Genomic DNA, 20,743 nt, shown 5'->3' with positions numbered 1-20,743 from the left:
ACCCTTTGCCGATTCTTTTTGGGCGTTTGTATCTTTAATTGCTTAGAGAGTTATTGAAATTGACTAAAGAAAATGCACAGTACTATCTAAAAGAAAACTCAATATATTAACAAAATTATTTACAGCTTCAAGTAACAAATTTACAAATCGGACTCCATAAAAATCATTTTTTCGTGTTCCATCAATTCTATTTATTTTTTCTCTCGCTCAATTCACTTAAATTTCAATAAGCGGTTTCCGGAAGGAAAAGTTCAAAAATAAAAGTTCAAGGCTCACCTAGATCAACTGCGGCAGAAGGAACGAAACTGAACCTTAGAAGAAGAAGAACTTTTTAAAAACAGGCATTTGATATTACAGCAAAATTACGGTCACGTATTTTTAAGAGGGAAATTCTTTCGCCGGTGATTATAATGTTGATTCTGCGGGGCAAATTTCAAGAAAAACTTAGATCTTTGTAAGAAGTTAGAAAGTTTTATAGTGCAAAAATATAACAAAAATCTTCGCATCATGATGATTTTGTTAATCATCCGTATGTATAAAAGTATTTTTTAAAGGGTACACCCCTTATAAAAATACGTTTTCTCCGTATACATTTAAAATAAATAATCCTTCAATAAGCTTAGTTAAGTTCATAATGCGGTGAAATAAAGCTTTCATAGTTAGACATTAGCATGTAAATAGTGTATTCTTTTTATTATCATTTTTAATGGATCTTCAATTATTGGAAACAAATCAAAAATACGTCAAAACAAAGAGAAATAACCAGTTTTTCTACTAACAAAACAATTGCTTTGTTTTCCTAAAAGAATGAAAAATAATTTTTACTGACTCGAAAATATTTTCGTCCTTATAAACTTCGATTCGACTCGATTACTAAAGCAGTTAAACTAAAATGTTCAAGTATTAAAACGCAAAGCAGTGAGGGTTCGCTTTTTTTTAAAAACTGGTAAAAAGTAGTAAGTAGCGAGTAAAAAAAGTTTAAAAAAGGCTCTTTTCGTTTTTTTTTTTTTTTTTGCTAACTTATCCAGAATTAATTATATAAAATGAGGCAAAAACTGCATTCAATTAGGCATTTACGTTCTTCATTAAATTTTAAGGAATTTCGTTTTATTATCGCAGATCACTTAGGAACAACGGGCTCTCATATTCCACCCTTTTTAGAGACCTTTTTTTCGTAACGAGCTGAATTTAAAACATTTTAACGAATGCGGAATTTTTTGAGTTAAATTGCTTGAGTTAGTATTGCTTCGATTACACGAGTTTTTATTTCCTTGTATGAAATACAGGAGATGAAGTTTTCTCAAAAACATTTTCACTTAAATTTTGTTTTATATTTCCATTTTATTCTTCCCCGTATGAATATTGAGTAGTGTCGTTTGCACGTGCATACGTACTTGCGAACGTGCGGACCACCGAAATATCTGCCAGGAGGGTTGCCAACGTGAAGAATGAATGCTTGGATAGAGTCCTATTTTACTATTCTTAAGTTAGTAATTAATTTTCAGTGTAAGTAAATGTGTTTATGTAACAATGTACTTTGTTTTAAGTCAATGACTTTTTATTTTGTACATTATATTCGGCCAGGACAAGAATTTGCAATAAATGACCACCAAGAAATGGTGGTATCAATGACAGTGGAAATTGGCTACGGAGATAGTTTTGAGCTTCATAAGTTTTTTAGAGATACTGATATTTTGAAATTTATCAAACTAAAAAGAATGTGATAGGCTGGTCATCTTTTGCAAATGGAAAGTGATAGAGCTCGTTAAAGGTTTTCAATGCAGTTCCTTTTGGACAGCGACCAAGGGGTAGACCAAAAGAGAGATGGGTCGACTGTGTGGACAATGTTTTTGACATCATTAAAATCAAAAACTGGAGTTCAACGGCAACGAGGAGGACAGCCTGGTGGGATGTCCTAAAGAAGGCCAAGGCCCACAATGGGCTGTCAAGCCCATTATGATGATGATGAAAACCAGGAAAAATAATAATGAAGCATTTTTTATTTTAAAACACAAAAGCAATAATTTTATCGTTTGGTCAAGTGAGATAAAGAAACTTCATCTCAATTCATCAGCTTGCGGATATTTCTTAAATTGACTTGATAATGCAAATTTTGCTGCAAGATTTAGCGAAACGAATCATATAAGTTCAACAATTGACTTAGTTGCTTGTGCATGACATTGTTCCTGCATCTGTCCAAAGTTTGGTTTTCCATGCAGTGTACTCTCGCTGAATCAAGTTGGTCATTGTCTTTATTTGTCCAGGGATGTGCATGAGCTGGCGGATTCCTTGGAAGTGCGGTAGGCCTCCTTCTTCATCGACTTCATCTCAACCAGCTTCTGAGAAGATCCCACTCCGTTTATTCTTCCACTGGAGGGGCTTCCGTGTAGTCCAGTTTGGTGGGTGGTCCTGGATTTTTGGGAAAATTCTGCAATTAAAAAAATGCATCTTGAAAAAATATTTTGAAAACTTCAGAGTATTTATACAGCTGAACTGTGCTCACGAAAAAGATAGAACAGAAAAACGGACAGGTTACCTTTGAGACTACGCCATTTTTGGGGATTTTCTCTAAAATAAAGGAAAAGTTAACCAATAGTATTCACATTTGATGACTGTTTGGCACCAATTTGTTCTTATTTAAGCCAAGCCTTAGATTGACGTCGCCAAACAGGCGCGTTTGTTCGTTTACGTCTAGTCTATCTTTCTCGTGAACGCATTATAATATCACTTACTTTTAGTACATTCACTTATTGTAACTTTGAAGCAGGTGGGTTAATTTTGCATTAGTTTATATTTTTTAGCGTATTTTCACTACCTATAAATTCCTCACATATCTTGCAATATTCCTGACTTTTGTTCAACATCAACAAGCAGGTATGATCCAGGTTACTTGTTTTAACAATGTAGGTTTTTGCAAGTCGCAAGCACGAATCATGGGTCATAAAATTAGACAAATTTAAGAAACATATCTGTGACCAGCTGGCTTCGGCGGCCAGATAGATCGCTTTCTTGCGTAATTTTCTCTTCACATTTTAAGCAAAAATTAAGGCCTTTGGCGACTTCTTAAATAAATTTGGCGGCGTTCTAAAAGTTATATCAATCGAATTATCTGTATTTTTCTATTCTTTGATCCATCTAGTTATATATCTATTTAACTATATATATACCCATTTACTTATCCATCTATGTATTTATATCTATATTTATATATCTATTTAACTATATATCTATATACCCATTTGCATACCTATCTGTCTATCCAGTTACCTATCCATCTATTTATATCTCTATTTATCTATATATCTATTTCATTATCTATCTATATACCCAATTACATACCTAGCGATCCATTTAACTTTCTATCTATCTGTTTAATTATCTATTTAAGTACCTATATATTAATTTACCTATTTATCTATTTAATTGTATATCTATTTAAATACCTATATATCATTTTACTAATCATTATAAATATTTTTACTAAGCAATGAAAGCCCTCTTATTTAGCTGTGAATTACGTTAACTCCTTTCATAACCAATGCAAACTCTTAATTCACAGAAAAATGACGCCTTAGACATTATCCTATAACAGAGTTTTCCAAAAGGTCCATATTGAATCCTTGAGGGTGAATGAAGTTTTTAAAGGGTCGTAAATAGCGGTCAGTTGACCGCTATATATGTTGCGAAGATGTAACAGTCAATATACGGAGAAAATTAAAATTAAATATTTTTTTTTCCTCATTTAACTGAGAAATACAAAGCATCGTTCAAATTTAGTTGCGCCCTTAACAAAAAAATTAAATTCAAGATCATTGTCGAACTGTTTCTAAGATTACTTCTCAAGGTTCTCTCATTGTTTCAGCAGTCTCCTATCAAAAATATCTAAAATGTTTCAAAATAAAAGAACATTATTGAGGCTTTACCTTTTGAAGTCTCAGGCTTTTATCAAGTAATGGATTTTGATTTATGAAGTCATTTGAATAATTACCTACGAAAATTTAGAAATAGATTAAAGGTTAAAGAACGAAGCATAATTTACAAATAGTTTTAAACAACTTTAAATAAATACATCTTTTTATTAATAGCTTCTATTAATATTTCAAGTTTCAATCTACATTGCGGTGCTAAATGAAATAATAAAATATTTATTGGCTACCCCCCCCCCAAAAAAAAAAAAAGAAAAAAGTAGATTTTCTAAAAGATGGGGTTGATGGCCTAGATAAATATTTTTCAAGGCGCCGATGAATGAAAAAGTTTTTCGAAACCTTTTCCTACCACAAAGCAAATTTTTTTTTTTTTTTTTGCTATGTCCAAAGAAACTATTACAGATAAAATTACTCAATTAATTCTTTGTTTTTTTCCTTTCAAAGCAAACATAAGTATGAATTTGCACTTACGTATCCTTCCTAATGGTCTAACATACGAACACTTCAAAACGTTGCATAACCCCTGGCGGAAGTTCTTGTTAAATCCACCGTAAAGTAGAGGGTTCAGAGCACTGTTGAAATATGCCAGAAACATGGAAAAGTAAGAAAAACCTTCAAACCAATGTGGAAGCTGCAATAAAAAGTGGTTTTTAATTAATATTGCATAACACACATGGACAAGCGTTATCTATATATACAGCAGACCCTCAGTTTACGCGGGTTTATTTTACATGGATTTCATTATACACGTTTTAAGATTTGACATCTTTATTTTGTTGTACGCAGATAACTTTTGATTTCATGCAAATCAAACAGATGAAGTTTCCACCTGCAACAGAATCCAAGCTTCTGAGGTTGGTAACAGCACGCAATGATCAGGATTTTGGAGAGCAAAATTAAGCGAGCTTGAGTCACAAAAGATTTTTTTTTTCCACAAGACTTTCACAGTGAAAATTTTGAGACATTCCTTGGCCAAGGAAAATGATCTCTCTGATGTTTTACTTCCTTTTACAAACTAGTATGTTGTGGCCATCACGAAACTTTCTTCTATATTTTTCTTTTTTTTCTGATCCCTCCCCATGCTTGACGAGGAAGCAATATTCCCAACAAAAACAAAATTACACATGCAAAAACTTGACGACCATCCCAATGTCTGAATTATTGCAAGAGCAAAGCAAAGAGCGAAAATTGAAAGTTATTTTAAAAGCCTTGCTTGAACTAATTACAAATATTTTATTTGTTAACAAACATAAGATGGCAGCCGTTAAAAATTTTAAATCATTGAGATAATATTTCCGATCGTTTCCATACAATTAAAATCACGAGAAATACGCAGACGACAATTGATTACGATTTATCTTTCTTATTGTTGTATTAATAAAGCTATTTTTATTCGCAAAAAAAAAAAAAAATCAACACCTCTTGGAGCGATCGGCGTCAAAATAGAACCAAAGCCTGTTTACATATGGATTCACATATATTCCAAATTTCAACCAGAACGTAGCATTACTTCTTGAGATAGGGCACTCAAAATGGAAAAAAAGAACGGGTGATTGCGCTACCCCCTTTTTAGCTGTTGACACAAAAATAAAATCAGTTCTTATACCCACTAAGGGCTACTTGCCGGTAAATTTTTCTTTCATTCCGTTCATTATTTCTTGAGATACAGCAGTCACAATTGACGACAAAAAACGTTCTATAGCTCAACCCCCGTTTGAGTTATTGACACCAAAATTGAATCAGCACCTGTTCCTGTTAATACCAACATATGGACCAAATTTTGTTTGATTCCGCCAGTAACTTCCTGAGGAATAGCAAGCACGCGTAACTCGAAAAACGTCCCATTCCTCCACCCCCCTTGGAGGAATTCGCGCCAAAAACTAATGGGCACAAGTTCACATAGGGGCACATATGTGTACCAAATTTCGTTGGATTTCATGCGGTAGTTTTTGCTGTAGAGCGGCCACAAAAAACTGGTCACACACAGACGTGACACACACACATACACACACAGACAGACAGACATTTTCCAAAAATTGTCGAAATGGACTCAGCAAACCTCAAAACGTTCGAATCCGTCAAAATTCGAAATTCGAAAATTTGCACGAATCCAATACTTTCTCCTATATATTAGATATAGAAGAAAGTAAAAAGGAAGTATTGTATTCGCGAAAAAAATTTCACTCAAAATTCGGCCTTAATTTCCATTTTGCTCACCCCCGATTAATGTTGAGTTTTTTTTTTCAACCCGACCACACGCGGATAAGTGCCTAAGAGCGTATAAACACCCGAAATATACATTTCGATATTCCCCGAGTTAATTACAACTACTTTTCTCGTGACGTCCATTTGTACGTATGTGCGTATGTATGTCGCATAACTCAAGAACAGTATGTCCTAGAAAGTTGAAATTTGGTACGTAGACTCCTAGTGGGGTCTAGTTATGCACCTTCCCTTTTGGTTGCATTCGGATGTTCCTAAGGGGGTCTTTTGCCCCTTTTTGGGGGGAAATCATTGTTAATTTCGATGTAAACTTAAGCTAATTTGTCGGACACTTGGTGATGCATCGCCAGTCTTTTGGTCGCCGAGTTTTGTCGCCAACTTGGTGACAAATTAGGTGGTTTTTCTTCTTTTAAAAAAAAACTAGTATGTTGTGGCCATCACGAAACTTTCTTCTATATTTTTCCTTTTTCTGATCCCTCCCCATGCTTGACGAGGAAGCAATATTCCTAACAGAAACAAAATTACACATGCAAAAACTTGACGACCATTTCAATGTCTGAATTATTGCAAAAGCAAAGCAAAAAGCGAAAAATGAAAGTTATTTTAAAAGCCTTGCTTAAATTAATTACAAATATTTTATTTATTAACAAACATAAGATGGCAACAGTTAAAACTTTTAAATCATTGAGATAATATTTCCGATCATTTCCATACAATTAAAATCACGAGAAATACGCAGACGACAATCTATTACGATTTATCTTTCTTATTGTTGCATTAGTAAAGCTATTTTTATTCGCAAAAAAAAAAAAAATCAACACCTCTTGGAGCGATTGGCGTCCAAATTGAACCAAAGCCTGTTTACGTATGGATTCACATATATTCCAAATTTCAACCAGAACGTAGCATTACTTCTTGAGATAGGGCACTCACAATGGAAAAAAAGAACGGGCGATTGCGCTACCCCCTTTTTAGCTGTTGACACCAAAATAAAATCAGCTCTTATACCCACTAAGGGCTACTTGTCAAAAAATTTTTGTTTGATTCCGTTCGTTATTTCTTGAGATACAGCAGTCACAATTGACGACAAAAAACGTTCTATAGCTCAACCCCCCTTTGAGTTATTGACACCAAAATTGAATCGGCACCTGCTCCTGTTAATGGCAACATATGGACCAAATTTTGTTTGATTCCGCCAGTTACTTCCTGAGCAATAGCAAGCACGCGTAACTCAAAAAACGTCCCATTGCTCCACCCCCCTTGGAGGAATTCGCGCCAAAAACTAATGGGCACAAGTTCACATACGGGCACATATGTGTACCAAATTTCGTTCGATTTCATGCGGTAGTTTTTGCTGTAGAGCGGCCACAAAAAACTGGTCACACACAGACGTGACACACATACATACACACACACATACATACATACACACACACATACATACACACACACACACAGACAGACAGACATTTTCCAAAAATAGTCGAAATGAACACCTCAAAACGTTCGAATCCGTCAAAATTCGAAATTCGAAAATTTGCACGAATCCAATACTTTCTTCTATATATTAGATATAGAAGAAAGTAAAAATTGGTTTCAATTTGTCCACTGTTGGTGATATTTATAGAATAAACAATTGAATTACATTAAAATTGCCAATAATGGGGAAATGTCATTAAATTTTAGTTAAAAGGAAGTTATGTGATGCGCACATCAGCTCGTTTTTTTTTTTTTTTTTTTTTTTTTTTTTTTTTTTTTACAGTAGGCTTTGTTAGACAGCATGACAGCGAGTTAATTACAACGAATTTTCTCGTGACGTCCGTATGTACGTATGTATGTGCGTATGTGTGTATGTATCTCGCATAACTCAAAAACGGTATGTCCTAGAAAGATGCAATTTGGTACGTAGACTCCTAGTGGGGTCTAGTTGTGCACCTCACCTTTTGGTTGCATCCGGGTGTTTCTAAAGGGGTTTTTGCCCCTTTATGGGGGAAAATCATTGTTAATTTCGATGGATACTCAAGTGGTGTTATAATTTGGCGGACACTTGGCGATATATCACCAGTCTTTTGGTCGCCAAGTTTTGTCGTCAACTTGGCGACAAGTTTGCCCAATTTGAGCTCTGTTGGGATATTTTGAGAGTTAACTATTGAATCAAATTAAAATTGCTAATAATGGGGAAATAACATTAAATTGGTGCAAAAGGAAGTCATGTGATGACTTCCTTTCACACATCAGCTCGTTTAATGAAGGAATACCAAAAACGAAGTGACGAAATATGAAGCTTTGTAAAGTAAAATTGAAGTAAAAATTTAAAAAGTATTTTCTTTTTTTTTTAATTGAAGGTCTCGGGTAAGAAATGTGACAAGCCACTAGGAGTGACTTTTCGATCAAAATTTTTGTTTCTCATCACTAAAATTGATATAACATGGAAGTTGATTGTTATTTGGAGAAAACCATATGAAGTAGTGAGAAGCAAAGGGATGTAAGTGGCAAAATTAAAAATTTGGAGATAACCAGTTACTGCCGTGTTAAAGTGGTATCTACAGTGGAGCTCAAAATGAGAAATTCATGATTAAAGTTTTACAACTCGTTTCTTTGATTTGTGACTTAATTAAACGTTCAACTCGCGGCTGTTGTTCGTTAAATAACTTATCTAACCTACATAAGAGCGTATTTTTGTAAAAATCTTAGTTTAAAATTAATGAATCCAGTTACGACAAATTTTCTCTTTAAAATCTTTTCATACGTTAGGTTAATTTCACCGTAAGTGACTATTACTTAAGCATTTTCATGGATATTTGCACAGATACGATAAAAATAGCTTAGTAAAACGCACTTCATGTATCTTGAAATAGTACTCTTCTTTAATTGGACTTAGCTTCCGCTTTTTCTTTATTTTTTTTTTTTTTTTTTTTTGTTAATACACATCTAACAGAATCTACCTTCTGAAAAATACCATTTTTCAAAATTTCAGACATTTAAAACAGCAAACCATAATAATTTTCTGGTTTTTATATTCAAAGAATGTGTTGATGTTATCATTTATAATGTTTTATTTTCTAGATTCATTTTTACCCAGCATGAAGATTATTTTGACAGCAGACGATACTTAAATAAAAATATAATTGAATATAAATGGAATGAAATACATTTTTTTAAATTAAAGACTTAGATAAGAATATTTTAAATGTATTTCATTTTTAAGAATTTGCTTTTTAAATAAAAATTTGAATAGAAAAAGCTGAACATTTACTTGAACATTCATCCAAAGTAGTATTAGGTTTTATTTTCGACCTATAATCAACTATTTAACTATAAACTAATTTTAGTACTCTATTACAATAAACTGCTACGTTATTAAATATGCTGCTTTACTAAGGTATAAAAGTCGTATCTACAAATTACTAAGAAAAAAAGTGGTAACTGAGCCGATACCACTTTAAAGGCTTAGCATTTGTCACTTACGTTCAAATTGCCTTAGCAAACTAAGCAAATTAGCAGTTACGACATTTTTCTCAAAGCTTTTTTTAATATTTCGCGTTCACAAATCGCCAAAAATCTTGAGATTTGGGTAAATTAAATTACTAACGACCACCTGGTGACAATAACTCAATTTTGATAAAATGTGCAGATACCACATCTGTTCTTAGCACGTCAGAGTACACATGGTAGGTGAACTTCTCCTCTGTGTTGGGGCAAGAGATGGAACTAGTAGCCCAGGTAGATTCTGTTATACAACATGATGTAGAAAAACTTTTCAATGAAAGCCCACCTAGGACCTTATCTTGAAACGCATTTTACTCAAAAGCCCGTCAATAATAAAATACTAATTTATGTTTCATTTTTTTTTTTTTTTTTTTTTCATTTACACTTTTGCATTTTCTCAAAGAAAAGTACAAAAGCAGGCAGATTGAATTCTTTATTGCAATGGTTATACAGCTAATTTCGAAATGTTTTCCAACGACTTTTCAACAAGAGCAATCACTTTTAAAGTTCTTGTTTTCTGTCTTAGAATAGTTTTTGAGTATTTCTACGAGACACATAAAGTTTGCCAAAAAAGAAATGTTATACACAGAAGAACAGAGGAAAACAATAATCACAAATAGAACAAATCAATCGTCGAAACAACATGGCGAAGTTAAAGTAAACACGAGATTCTTTTTCCATTGCTTAAAACAACATTTCAGCCTGGAAATATTCTTTAGCAATTACGCATAAGCTATAATTTATTTTTAAGATAAATGAAAAAGATCCTTTTCAAAAAGAATTAATCGCTAAGTGCGTAAACAGAACTTTAAATTAATATGCTTACCTTTTTAATGCACTTTGAAAGGAAAAGAAGTGTCCATGTCAACATAATTCTAAACCAAGTTTTCAGTGCCGGCGGTGTTTAAATAAAAGCAAGATTACTTTAATTTAGAAAATGAGTTGAAAACAACAGCGAACCCGGGATGCTTTGTTGTGGAGAGATAAAAGTGTTGGCGTTTAATTATTCTGCGAATAATAGTGCCTACAGCTGAGTGATTCCATGAGCAAAACTTGATGGATGGTAGGTTTGTTACACATGCAGTTGAATAAGCAAATCATCGAGAAGCACAGAATCTGTCTTTCTAACTCAGACTGTATTCACCAATACGCAACAGAAACAATCAGCTTTCTAATCCCATGATAATTGTTCAAATATTTGCCATGAGTGCGTAGTTTTTCTAGTAATGCATTTGGTTTAAATTTGTGCAGAGTAGTTTTCAACTAATTAGTTTTTCACACATTTAAAAAAACATACCGTAGTGTTCGCTGACCACAAATTTTAAAGAGTTTAGGGAAACTTCAGTGTTTGGGGTATAGCTTTTGGAGAAATTGAGACGATTTTCAATGTTCCCAGGCAGAATGTTTATGTTAAGAAACCTACTATAGGACCATTGCATGAAAAAGTCAAGCGTTTGTCCCGCACGTAAAGGTTCATATATTTCATTAAAAAGTAATGATTTTATAGGGTAATGACTAAGTTTTTTGCTTCAGATGACACACATAAGCTTGTAATTTGTTAAGCAGAAAAAAATTGTTCATTAATATTTTAAAGTATTATTTTGAATGACATATATGAGGCGTCACATGCGGAACAAAATGACCGTTTTCCGTGGGAATGGCCCTATATTACTTAATGAAATTCCCAATTTTATTACTAAAGTAATAATTTGACGTTATCTATTAACAGCTTTGAAGAGTTTTCAGAGTTATTAAACGCAGAACTAGTCAAAGTTTTAAACTATCCACTTAAACGGCCCGTTGACATGATGCGTTTGTGATCCAATTGCGCTGCGTCAGAACCATCTATGCTTTGAAGAAACATGCTTTAGCAAAACATCAAACGATCTACGACAGCACTCATATGCTGACTCACGTTGATTTCAATGCAGCTTCTACGTTTGATTGCGCTGCGTAACCACTCCACGTCGTTGGACAACGTTCAACATGTCAACCTTGGACAGCGTTGAGACAACGCGTGTCAGCATTAAAAGGCAAACTTTGCGGTCGCCATTAGCAACAGGACAACTAAATGAAAAAAAAATGCCACTTAAAATACCATCTATCTATTGTCGCTCGTTCACGACGTCAATAATAATTAACGGCTTTCATGTGTGCGAAAGGTATTAAATAATGATTCAAATCTTTTCGCCGAAATCAAGAGGAAGCAGATTTTGTAAAATAATTTTATGTGTTACTTGCATTAATTATTGTATTTAGAATTAATGTTTTCAACAAATTAAAAATACATACTGCCCTGAGCAGATAAAAAGCAGTAGCTACCAATTTTTCTTGATTTTGCATTTCTCTTATCAATTTTATTTTAGTTTATTGTGCCAATTATTGTGCGGAGTTCACAACGAAGTCTCCATAAGCGTACAAAAATGTCTTTATTGCTCAAATTTGATCTGGATACATCGATGAAGACGATCTGGATTCATTGTGTTGCAAACATACCTTCGAACTGGACACTACTCCAAGTGGATGCGACAGTGTGAATGCCCTAATAAAGCGTTTTCAGCGGCACTCTGCACGTACAGCTGGAGTGAAGTTGTGGGGTGCTGTCTTGTACGAAATATGGTCACCTATAATACTGTTTAACTGCACTATGATTGCCTAACCGTGCGGTTGTGTCATGCTTCAGTCACATGTGTTGGCACGCACGATGTGGCTCACTGGAGCCATTTTTTAACTGGAGAATGCTCTGTCACACACAGAAAGGGTTTCAGAGGGCTTCCTCTTCCCCATAATCAACTCCTTTGTCCCGCGTGATGCCCGGATTTATCACAAATCGAGCATATCTGGGATCACTTGAGACGGGAAATTGGGCAGCCCATGAGTTTGATCGAATGAGTGGCGTGTTTTCAGTAACTGTGGTACGAGATGACGTAGGACATCGTATGAGACTGCTGTGCTTCATTGCTTGACTCTATCGTCACGTACCTTCAGGATAGAAGTGGCTCAGTAGGGTATTTGAAGATCCATGCATTTTGAATTTTTCCCGTAATAAATGATCATTTTGCTTTCGTTTTGTAATCAATTTCTAATAGCAATGTTGCCATCAGGTGTGTAAAATTTTGTTTCATTCTGTCTTACTCCTTCTTGGTGTTTTATTTTGTGTGGCGAGGAGTGTATGTGACATGCTCAGACCACCTTGGAGCAGGAACACTCGAGGTAACTGGAGGGAGTAAGTCCAATCATTGGATTAGGAAAGCACTTTGGCTACAAGTCACATGTTTCAAATACGACGAATGAGGACGCGTTTTACTTGAAGCGAGTGAAAGAAACCTGATTTCTTCGAATACTTTACTTCAAAATCTATCACGTAACTTGAGATCCTTGATTCAAGATTTGAAAGCTTTACTTTTTCCACCTTTTATCCATGTAAATCATGGCGCAGGCAGCGCCACAGAAATGTTTAGGGAATAGGGTGTTTTTGAGAATTTTTTCTCTTTGTGAGGGGGCTTTCATTACACTCCTGGGGTTTTTTTGTGGTATCTTATGGATGGCTCCATTCATTTTCTAGATTCTTCTTTTCTCTCTTTTTCCGAAAATGTGCTTAAACTATAACATCATTACGTATGTATATTTTTTACTTCAATGGATGACCGAAACTTGAAAAAGAGAAACTCATGCTTCAACTTTTACAAACTTCAAACTCTAAAGATTAAAGCTTTATCCACACTCTACAATTACATGCGTAATGTGCCTGGACATTCAAATTAAAAGTAGAAAATTAGATGTTTAAGAATGCTAAAAATTAGCCGCATTAGAATTCCGCGTCCACATCACTAGTGAGACTATAAATTTCAAATAACGAAGCTCTAGTTTTAAGTCAACAGATGAATATTAACTGAAAACTTCGGTATCCTGAAGGTCCTGAAAGTCTCTTGCTGTGTCCTGCAGCATTTTGCATCTGTGTTTAAATTGTCCAGGAAAGACACGCATAGCTAATGCTGAAATTTACATATTTTTCGAAACTTGCTGCTGCGTTTTATGATTGCAAAATTAGAGAGAAATACTCTCCGCGCGTGTTTAAGGAAACCTAAATGTAAGCAAATTGAACCATAAAAAAATTCTTTTTCTAAAGTAAGACAGTTCTTCTAACCGATTTTATAAAAATCTTGAATTATAAAATGACATACAAATTACTATCAAAAATGTTCGAAAAAGTATTTACGATTGTTAATACTGAGAATTACTGCTATTTGAAAATGTATGGTCTGCTGCGTTTTACATTTTTATTTCACATTTGCTTTTTGTCGTCTGCCGTGCTATTTACTCATTTGCAGTTTTGAATTTAATTATCGTCTGCACTAAGTATTGTTTTTGTGGAATAGCAACATCAAGGGGGGGGAAAAAGATAAAAAGTTGTATGTTTCTTTTTATCTCGAGTTATTATTACATATATGTAATCATATGTAATGAAGGTTGTTTTTTTTTTTTTTTTTTTTTTTTTTGCAAAAATTGCAGATCTTGGATTTTATAGAAGGAATAATACTTTTCCTTTGAAATCCTTAGAATTTGAATCGAAAATACATGGAGTTTAGTAGCCTTTCAGGAGTAAACATTCCAAATTATTCGTGAAACAAAAGTGCAATAAAGTATTGAATCTACGCTAAAACCAATTAATACTTTAACCGTAATTATATTTAAAAAATTGAATTTTGGCATCCTAAACGCAAATTACGTTTTTCGCAATCACTAGTAGCGATAGGACCCTACTGGTTGAGTTTGTTTCTACAAACGGCTTCTGTCCTCTGGAGTCAACTTTGCTTATATCTGACCCTCTCGGCTTTACACAATCCTCTTCAAACAAAAACAGCATCCATCACACAACAAACTTCAGCGAGCATGTTCCTCCTTCTGGACAGTGGCATCCATGTCCTCTGGTTCATGGGTCCCCAGCATGTCTCTCATCCAGGGCCAGGGGCGGCATTTCAGCATTTCATTTGGGGGGTCGAGTTTCTTAAATGTGTATTACCACAGTGCGGTCCCAAACACACATTAGCTATCAGGAAGTGATCATAAAATTGGTTTAATATGAATAAAAATTAGTGTTTAGTAACAATTAAAATTTTGATTCACTTTCTAATAAGTTATCATACAAAACAATTCAATACTTAAGTTTTTATACCTTTTGGAAAAGTTTCAATGTGTGATTTTTGGAATTCGGGAGAGCAGGGAATCCTGCTACTAATCTATCGGTGCCCAGTGTCGTTCTGTTTTGCCAGTATAGCTTAATTTTTTTTTTTTTGCCCATTATGCTTCGAAAATAATTCTCTAATCTCCTAAAACATTAAAAAAAAAAAAACTACTTTCTCTACTAGCTGAGCTGACTGGAATAGCTAAAAATTAATTGAAGTAACAAAGTTATGTATGAAAACACTTTTCATATTTTGCTCTTCAAAGTCACACAGGGAACTTCAAAAGTTAGGAGGGCCTTAATTTTTCATCATTGAATCATCTAGTCTCGTCGACGCTCTCAGCTTCAATGAGATGTCACCTGCCTCCAACTCTGTTATTCACTATTCCAGAATGATGAGTTCATAACAAGAATGAAGCTGCAATCTCTGGATGTGATAAACGGTCTGTCGAAATATTGCTTGTAATTTTTCTTGCCTCATGCTAAAAATTTTACTCATAGTTGAAACATTTTATTTTTCGTTTTCAAAATCCAATCCAGATAATACAGAGCCGACCATACAGAAAAATAATTATCATCAAATCTTGTGTTGATTTCATTCGAAACTAAATCTATTACTTCACACAAAAGATTAAAAAATCAATGTTTGACTTCACATCATCATGTGGATTTTGGGTCACTCTTTTTTTCTTCTTCGCCTTTTTAAAATTGGCACGAAGGAAGAATTTTTTTGAAAAGTTTCAAGCTTGATTTAAATATACATCTACGTTAAATGTACTTTCAGTTTCAATTGTAGATTGAACTATGGTAGTATGGTGCACACATCAATTGTAGATTGAACTGTGGTTTGAATAGTCCGAAAACTAAGGGTAGTGGATTGAAGATGTTTTGATAGAGTAAAGCACTTTTCAAAAACTTTCCTCAATACAAACAAATTGAATAAAAATTCAAACGAAGTCATACATGCTAAAGTGCATGAGCTTTTTCAACATTGAAAGAATGGTTTTGCAATAATTCTTCTAGTCGTAAAATCACTGCTTTGAAGTTATAGAGAAACGTTTTTATGGTTTGAACTCATGAAGACCATCTTGCTTCATTCCAAGATTGCATAATTATAGAGCCCCATAAAAGGTATTTGTTGATATGTTTTTTTATTTAATAATCACATGCATTTTTAAGAAGTTTCTATGAAAGCATATAATGCATTAATAGCTCAAACGTGTTTCTAGCAGAAGAAAGCGATGAACGCTCATTAAATAAATATTCACTTAAAAATGAGTGTAAAATTTAATGTAAAATATCAAGGATATTTCTTGTGAAAACCATGCAGCCACACTACTTTGCACGAGCCTCTCATATTGGACATACCATCGTTACACTGGGCACTCAAGTATGAAATATTTAGCCTGTATGAGGAAATGTCTTCTTTAGTCAAAATTAACATCAGTTTTCCATGTTCTGAAAACACCGGAAAATACTCCATGAATTTCTAAGTCATCATCCAAATAAAGAAAAACTTTTTCTAGTCAGGGAATGTGTCGAGTTTCATCAAATAGTTACTGAGAACCAGCGAGAGTTTTTTACTGAACATTGATTTCAGACTAACATAAATTGAAATCACCCATTTTCTGTCATTCTGCGCAAAACGTTTGGGGGTGCGACCGCCCCCTCTTGACCCCCCTTTTTGCCGCCCCTGTCCAGGGCGGTCATTCCAAGCTCGTCAGCTTGCGAGATCGAGATTCTCGCTCACGTGATTGGTTGTGACGTAGAAATGTCGCAAAGTAGTATTCTAATCTACTCGAATTTAGCTTGCGGCTAGATTCGAGTAGATTAGAACACTACTCTGCGACACTTCTAGGTCACAACCAATCACGTGAGCGAGAATCTCGATCTCGCAAGCTGACGAGCTTGGAATGACCACCCTGGTCGGTGATTAGTGTGTGTGTGTGTTCGTGTAGGTAGGCCTGCCTGTAGGCGTGTGTGGGTGTATGTGAGCCGGTGCGTGTATGTGCGTGCAGGTAGGCCTGTCTGTAGGCGTGTGTGAATGGATGGGCGTGTATGTGTGTAGGCGGGCGTGTGTGAATGTGTGCTTGTGTAGGCAAGTGTGAGTATGTGTGTAGACGTGTGCGTGTGTATGCAAGCGCGTAGATGTGTTTGTGTAGGTGAGTGTGGGTGTAGGTGTTTTTGTGTAGGCGAGTGTGCGTGTAGGTATGTTTGTGTAGGCGTGTGTGGGTGTATGTGTGTAGACGTGTGCGTGCGTATGTAGGTAGGTGTGATTGTCTGTGTAAGTATGTGTGTGTGTTTGTAGGTCAGTGTGTGTTCACGTGTGCGTAGACCTGTGCTTGTGTAAGTGAATGTGTGTGTGCGCGTGTTTGTGTAAGTGCATGTAGGCGTATTTCTCTGTATGTGTGTGCAGGCGTATTTTTGTAGGTGTATGTATGTTCAGGCGTATTTGTGTAGGTGTATGTGTGTGAAGACGTATTTCTGTAGGTGTATAAATGTGCAGGCGTATTTGTGTAGGTGTATGTGTAAATCGCAATTTAACTTCTTTTAAATGTTTTAACAAAGTAGAGGCGTCAATTTCAATTTATTTGTTCATTTATTACTCATTGCTTTTGTGTATAGCCTTGCCGAGATGGAAGCCCTGTCGCTCAGTTAGTAACAGCGTCGTGCTAATCAAGGGCACACATATGCAAAATTTTAAGGGGGAGGCTCAGATATTTTCCCCTTGGTTTAGCAGGATAGTTTCCCCATAGAAACCGATTTCAGTACAGATTAGACTTACTAAAATTTGACATTTTTAATAACTTATTCATTAATCGCCGGAGAAGAAATGTTTTAACATTTTTGCAAAGGAAAAGTACTAAAACAAGGAAGTTCTAATTTCAAAGGGGGGAAGCTTGCCCCCCCCCCCCCCTTGGCCCCCATATGGGCGTTCTTGGTGCTAATAACTCGAAGATCGTAGGATCAATCCTCTCATGGGCTAGATAATGTAGTTTTTGATCATTTAAAAAAAATTTTGTCTGCTATCGGACGAAAATAAACAAATAAGTCAACATTTTCTGCTTCTGTTAAAATTTTTTTTAGAAATCAGAGTTTTTGAATTCCTTCTGTTTAGCGCGAATGCTTCGTACGGATCAGCTAATAACACTTGACAATGTTTTATATATTTTCATTTTTGCTTTCACTGACATTTTTTTTACTTATACCAAATCTCTCTGTAATGATACATACTTTAAATTAAAATACATATGAATAGCCTTACCTCTCCATACTGACTAGCTGAATGCACGAACTGTGAATACAGTACTGTCGCCTGAAATGGTGTCCAACAAATAACGAAGCCACAAAGTACCACACAAACCATCCTAATTACCTGATGGAACAAAATAAGAAAAAAATAAAAGCCTCAGAGGGCACTCTCACATGTATGCACACTTTTAAATATACGTTTTAAAAGGTATAACAATATTAAAAACATTGAAAAAATATGATAACTTTTTTTTTCTTTTGAGAAATCAAGGATTTGTTTTCTCAATCGTGTTTGCTTCGTTTCGCTCCTTTTATAGAATTGGACTATTTTTACCGCGCGTCACAAATTAAACTCCTAAACATTAAATTACTCAGAAGTGTATTTCGCTATATCCGGTAAGACATGTCACCATTTGTGCTTTTTACTTGTGTAGAAATACTGTGATTATTTCTTTATTTTATTTATTTACTAGTGGTACCCGCACGGCTTTGCCCGTAGTAGAAAATTAAAAGGTCATTTGGTTCGCATGTATATTTACAAATAATGGATTAGCAATGGATATCGCCAATTTGCGATATTCATTTGCTTGCACAGGTTACGGTTCCACGTTACGATAATTTCGTAAAAATTCGTCCGCGTTGTGATAATTTGCTCGGTAAAATTTTCTTGAAATTGGAATATAAAAAGAACAAAATCGAATTTTCGAAAAAACACTTCGAGGTGCACACCCCCATGCTACAAAGTAATTTTATACCAAATTTCATGAAAATCGACCGATCGGTCTAGGCGCTATGCGCGTCACAGAGATCCTGAGAGAGGTCCCTACATCCAGACAGAGAGAGATCCAGACATCCAGATAGAGAGACTTTCAGCTTTATTATTAGTAAAGATTTATCTAATTTTATTTTATTTATTTTTTCTTTTTGAGCAATCCCTAATTGCTTTTTGCTCTCACTTGACCATAGTTAGTGTTCCTTTGATTTTATTTTTATATGCTTTTAAAGAAAACTACTCTGTTCCACAGACCTCCACGAGTATGTTCCTCCTCTTGCGCGTTGGCGTCCATGTCCGTCTCTCGGATTATACATTGTTTATACCATCCCCGTTCGACTTTACGAATTTCTCTTCAGAAAAAAGCAGCATCAAGAACTTCAATATTCAGCATCCAGCCCCTTGCATTAATCTGAATTTTGACGCCTTGAATACAAATTGTGTTTTTCGCAATTATGATTTATGATTGTGATAGGAACCATTTGTTGAAACAAGAAACCCAATTTGTAGGGTCCTATCAGAATTCAATTTAATGCCAGAAGCTGGATACTGGATTTTTCTCCCCTTTTGCTCCTCTTTTTCCTTTTTTTTCTGCAATTTCTTTCGGATTGATTAGTTTTTGGATTTGTAAGTGTACATTTATGAAATATAATAGGATATTTAATTTACTGTTACAATTTTACATAATTTGTTCTTATTATTTATTTATTTTTTTTTTCATGTTTTCGTCATGAATTATGGCTTAAATTTTAAAATATTACTGTTTATGAGAGACCTCTTCATGTAACACTTTATGTGAATAAGAGCTCTGAAACAATGGTCTGAATTATTTATGCCAAATGCAAATTTTAGAATTTGGAGTAATTACCTATAGACTACAGAAGTTTGAGAAAAGAAAAATATAGTTTCAGGAAGGAAAAAAAATCACAATTGTCAGAAACAATTTTTTTTATTCCGTCATTATTTTTAGTAAAGGTAACATTTTTTTAAACAAAATGATTGACCAGCAAATTTCTTTACCAAAAAGTTTTAGGATATTTGAATAATATAATGTTTTTCTTAAACTTAATATTCCGCAGATAATTTTTCCACTTTTCTTTGCATCCGGCGATGCATCATTCCATTTTACAATTTCATACTTTTTAATTTTTTTGTGTAATAGTATTTGTTTCAACAAATAGTGGAGTGTAGGGTAAAGAGTACAATTTCAGTTAATTTTTTTTTAATGAATACAAAAAAAAAAGATAATGTAAGAAAGAGGAGTGTAAATAACAATAGAATAAATCAATGACTTTTGTTTTAAAATTTAAAACGTCATAAATATTAAATTACAAAATCTTGTCTTTAGTTATTTTTTAACTGAGAAATAATACTAATTAAAGTATGCTATCAGAAAAAAATAAAATTTTAAAAGAAAAACTATGATTAGTACGTAGTACAATATTTAATTGATTTTTTTTAAACATGGCTTTACAAGAAGACAGTTATGTAACGTTATTTATTCTATTTTTTTAAAAGTCCAACTAATCTTCCTACTTATTTATTTATTTATTTTCATTTTTGCCGATTTTTACGAGGTTTTTTAGTGTTCACCCTTGTTTAGGCAAAAAACCTGTTTCCAAGACGATGACCAATCCTATAATGCACTATAAATACATATTATAGGAATACAATTTAGATTGTGTTGAAAAAAAAGAATATCAGAAGTGATTTAAGTAAAGAAATAAAAGATTTCTATAAATATACATTCGATTCTTCCGACTATAAAATCAGGATTTATTCAAAAAAAAAGTTTAAATAACCCAATAACTGGTATGCTAAAATTAGGTATTTACTTATTTTTTTATTTTTATTCGCCAACTTTCCTGTAATAATACATGTTTTTACTGCTATGAC

The 20,743-nt window shown here is 34.1% G+C and overlaps 1 protein-coding gene across 1 annotated transcript in view; it reads right to left on the bottom strand.

Annotated features, from left to right (window-relative positions):
• Positions 1 to 1,998: 1,998 nt before the first annotated feature.
• Positions 1,999 to 20,743, bottom strand: part of LOC129224968 (QRFP-like peptide receptor) — a 78,141-nt gene continuing 59,396 nt past the window's right edge. The window contains exons 4-6 of the mRNA XM_054859515.1: positions 18,089 to 18,199; positions 4,398 to 4,557; positions 1,999 to 2,428 (exon numbers count right to left, since the gene is read on the bottom strand). Of these exons, the coding sequence (XP_054715490.1) occupies positions 2,253 to 2,428; positions 4,398 to 4,557; positions 18,089 to 18,199 (447 nt within the window). The 3' untranslated portion in view covers positions 1,999 to 2,252. The remainder of the gene's footprint in view (positions 2,429 to 4,397; positions 4,558 to 18,088; positions 18,200 to 20,743) is intronic.

The sequence above is a fragment of the Uloborus diversus genome, chromosome 6 (genome assembly GCF_026930045.1).
Source record: "Uloborus diversus isolate 005 chromosome 6, Udiv.v.3.1, whole genome shotgun sequence".
In the NCBI taxonomy this organism is placed as follows: domain Eukaryota; kingdom Metazoa; phylum Arthropoda; class Arachnida; order Araneae; family Uloboridae; genus Uloborus; species Uloborus diversus.
The sequence above is the reverse complement of the archived record's forward strand: the minus strand, read 5'-3'. Positions and strand labels throughout refer to the sequence as shown.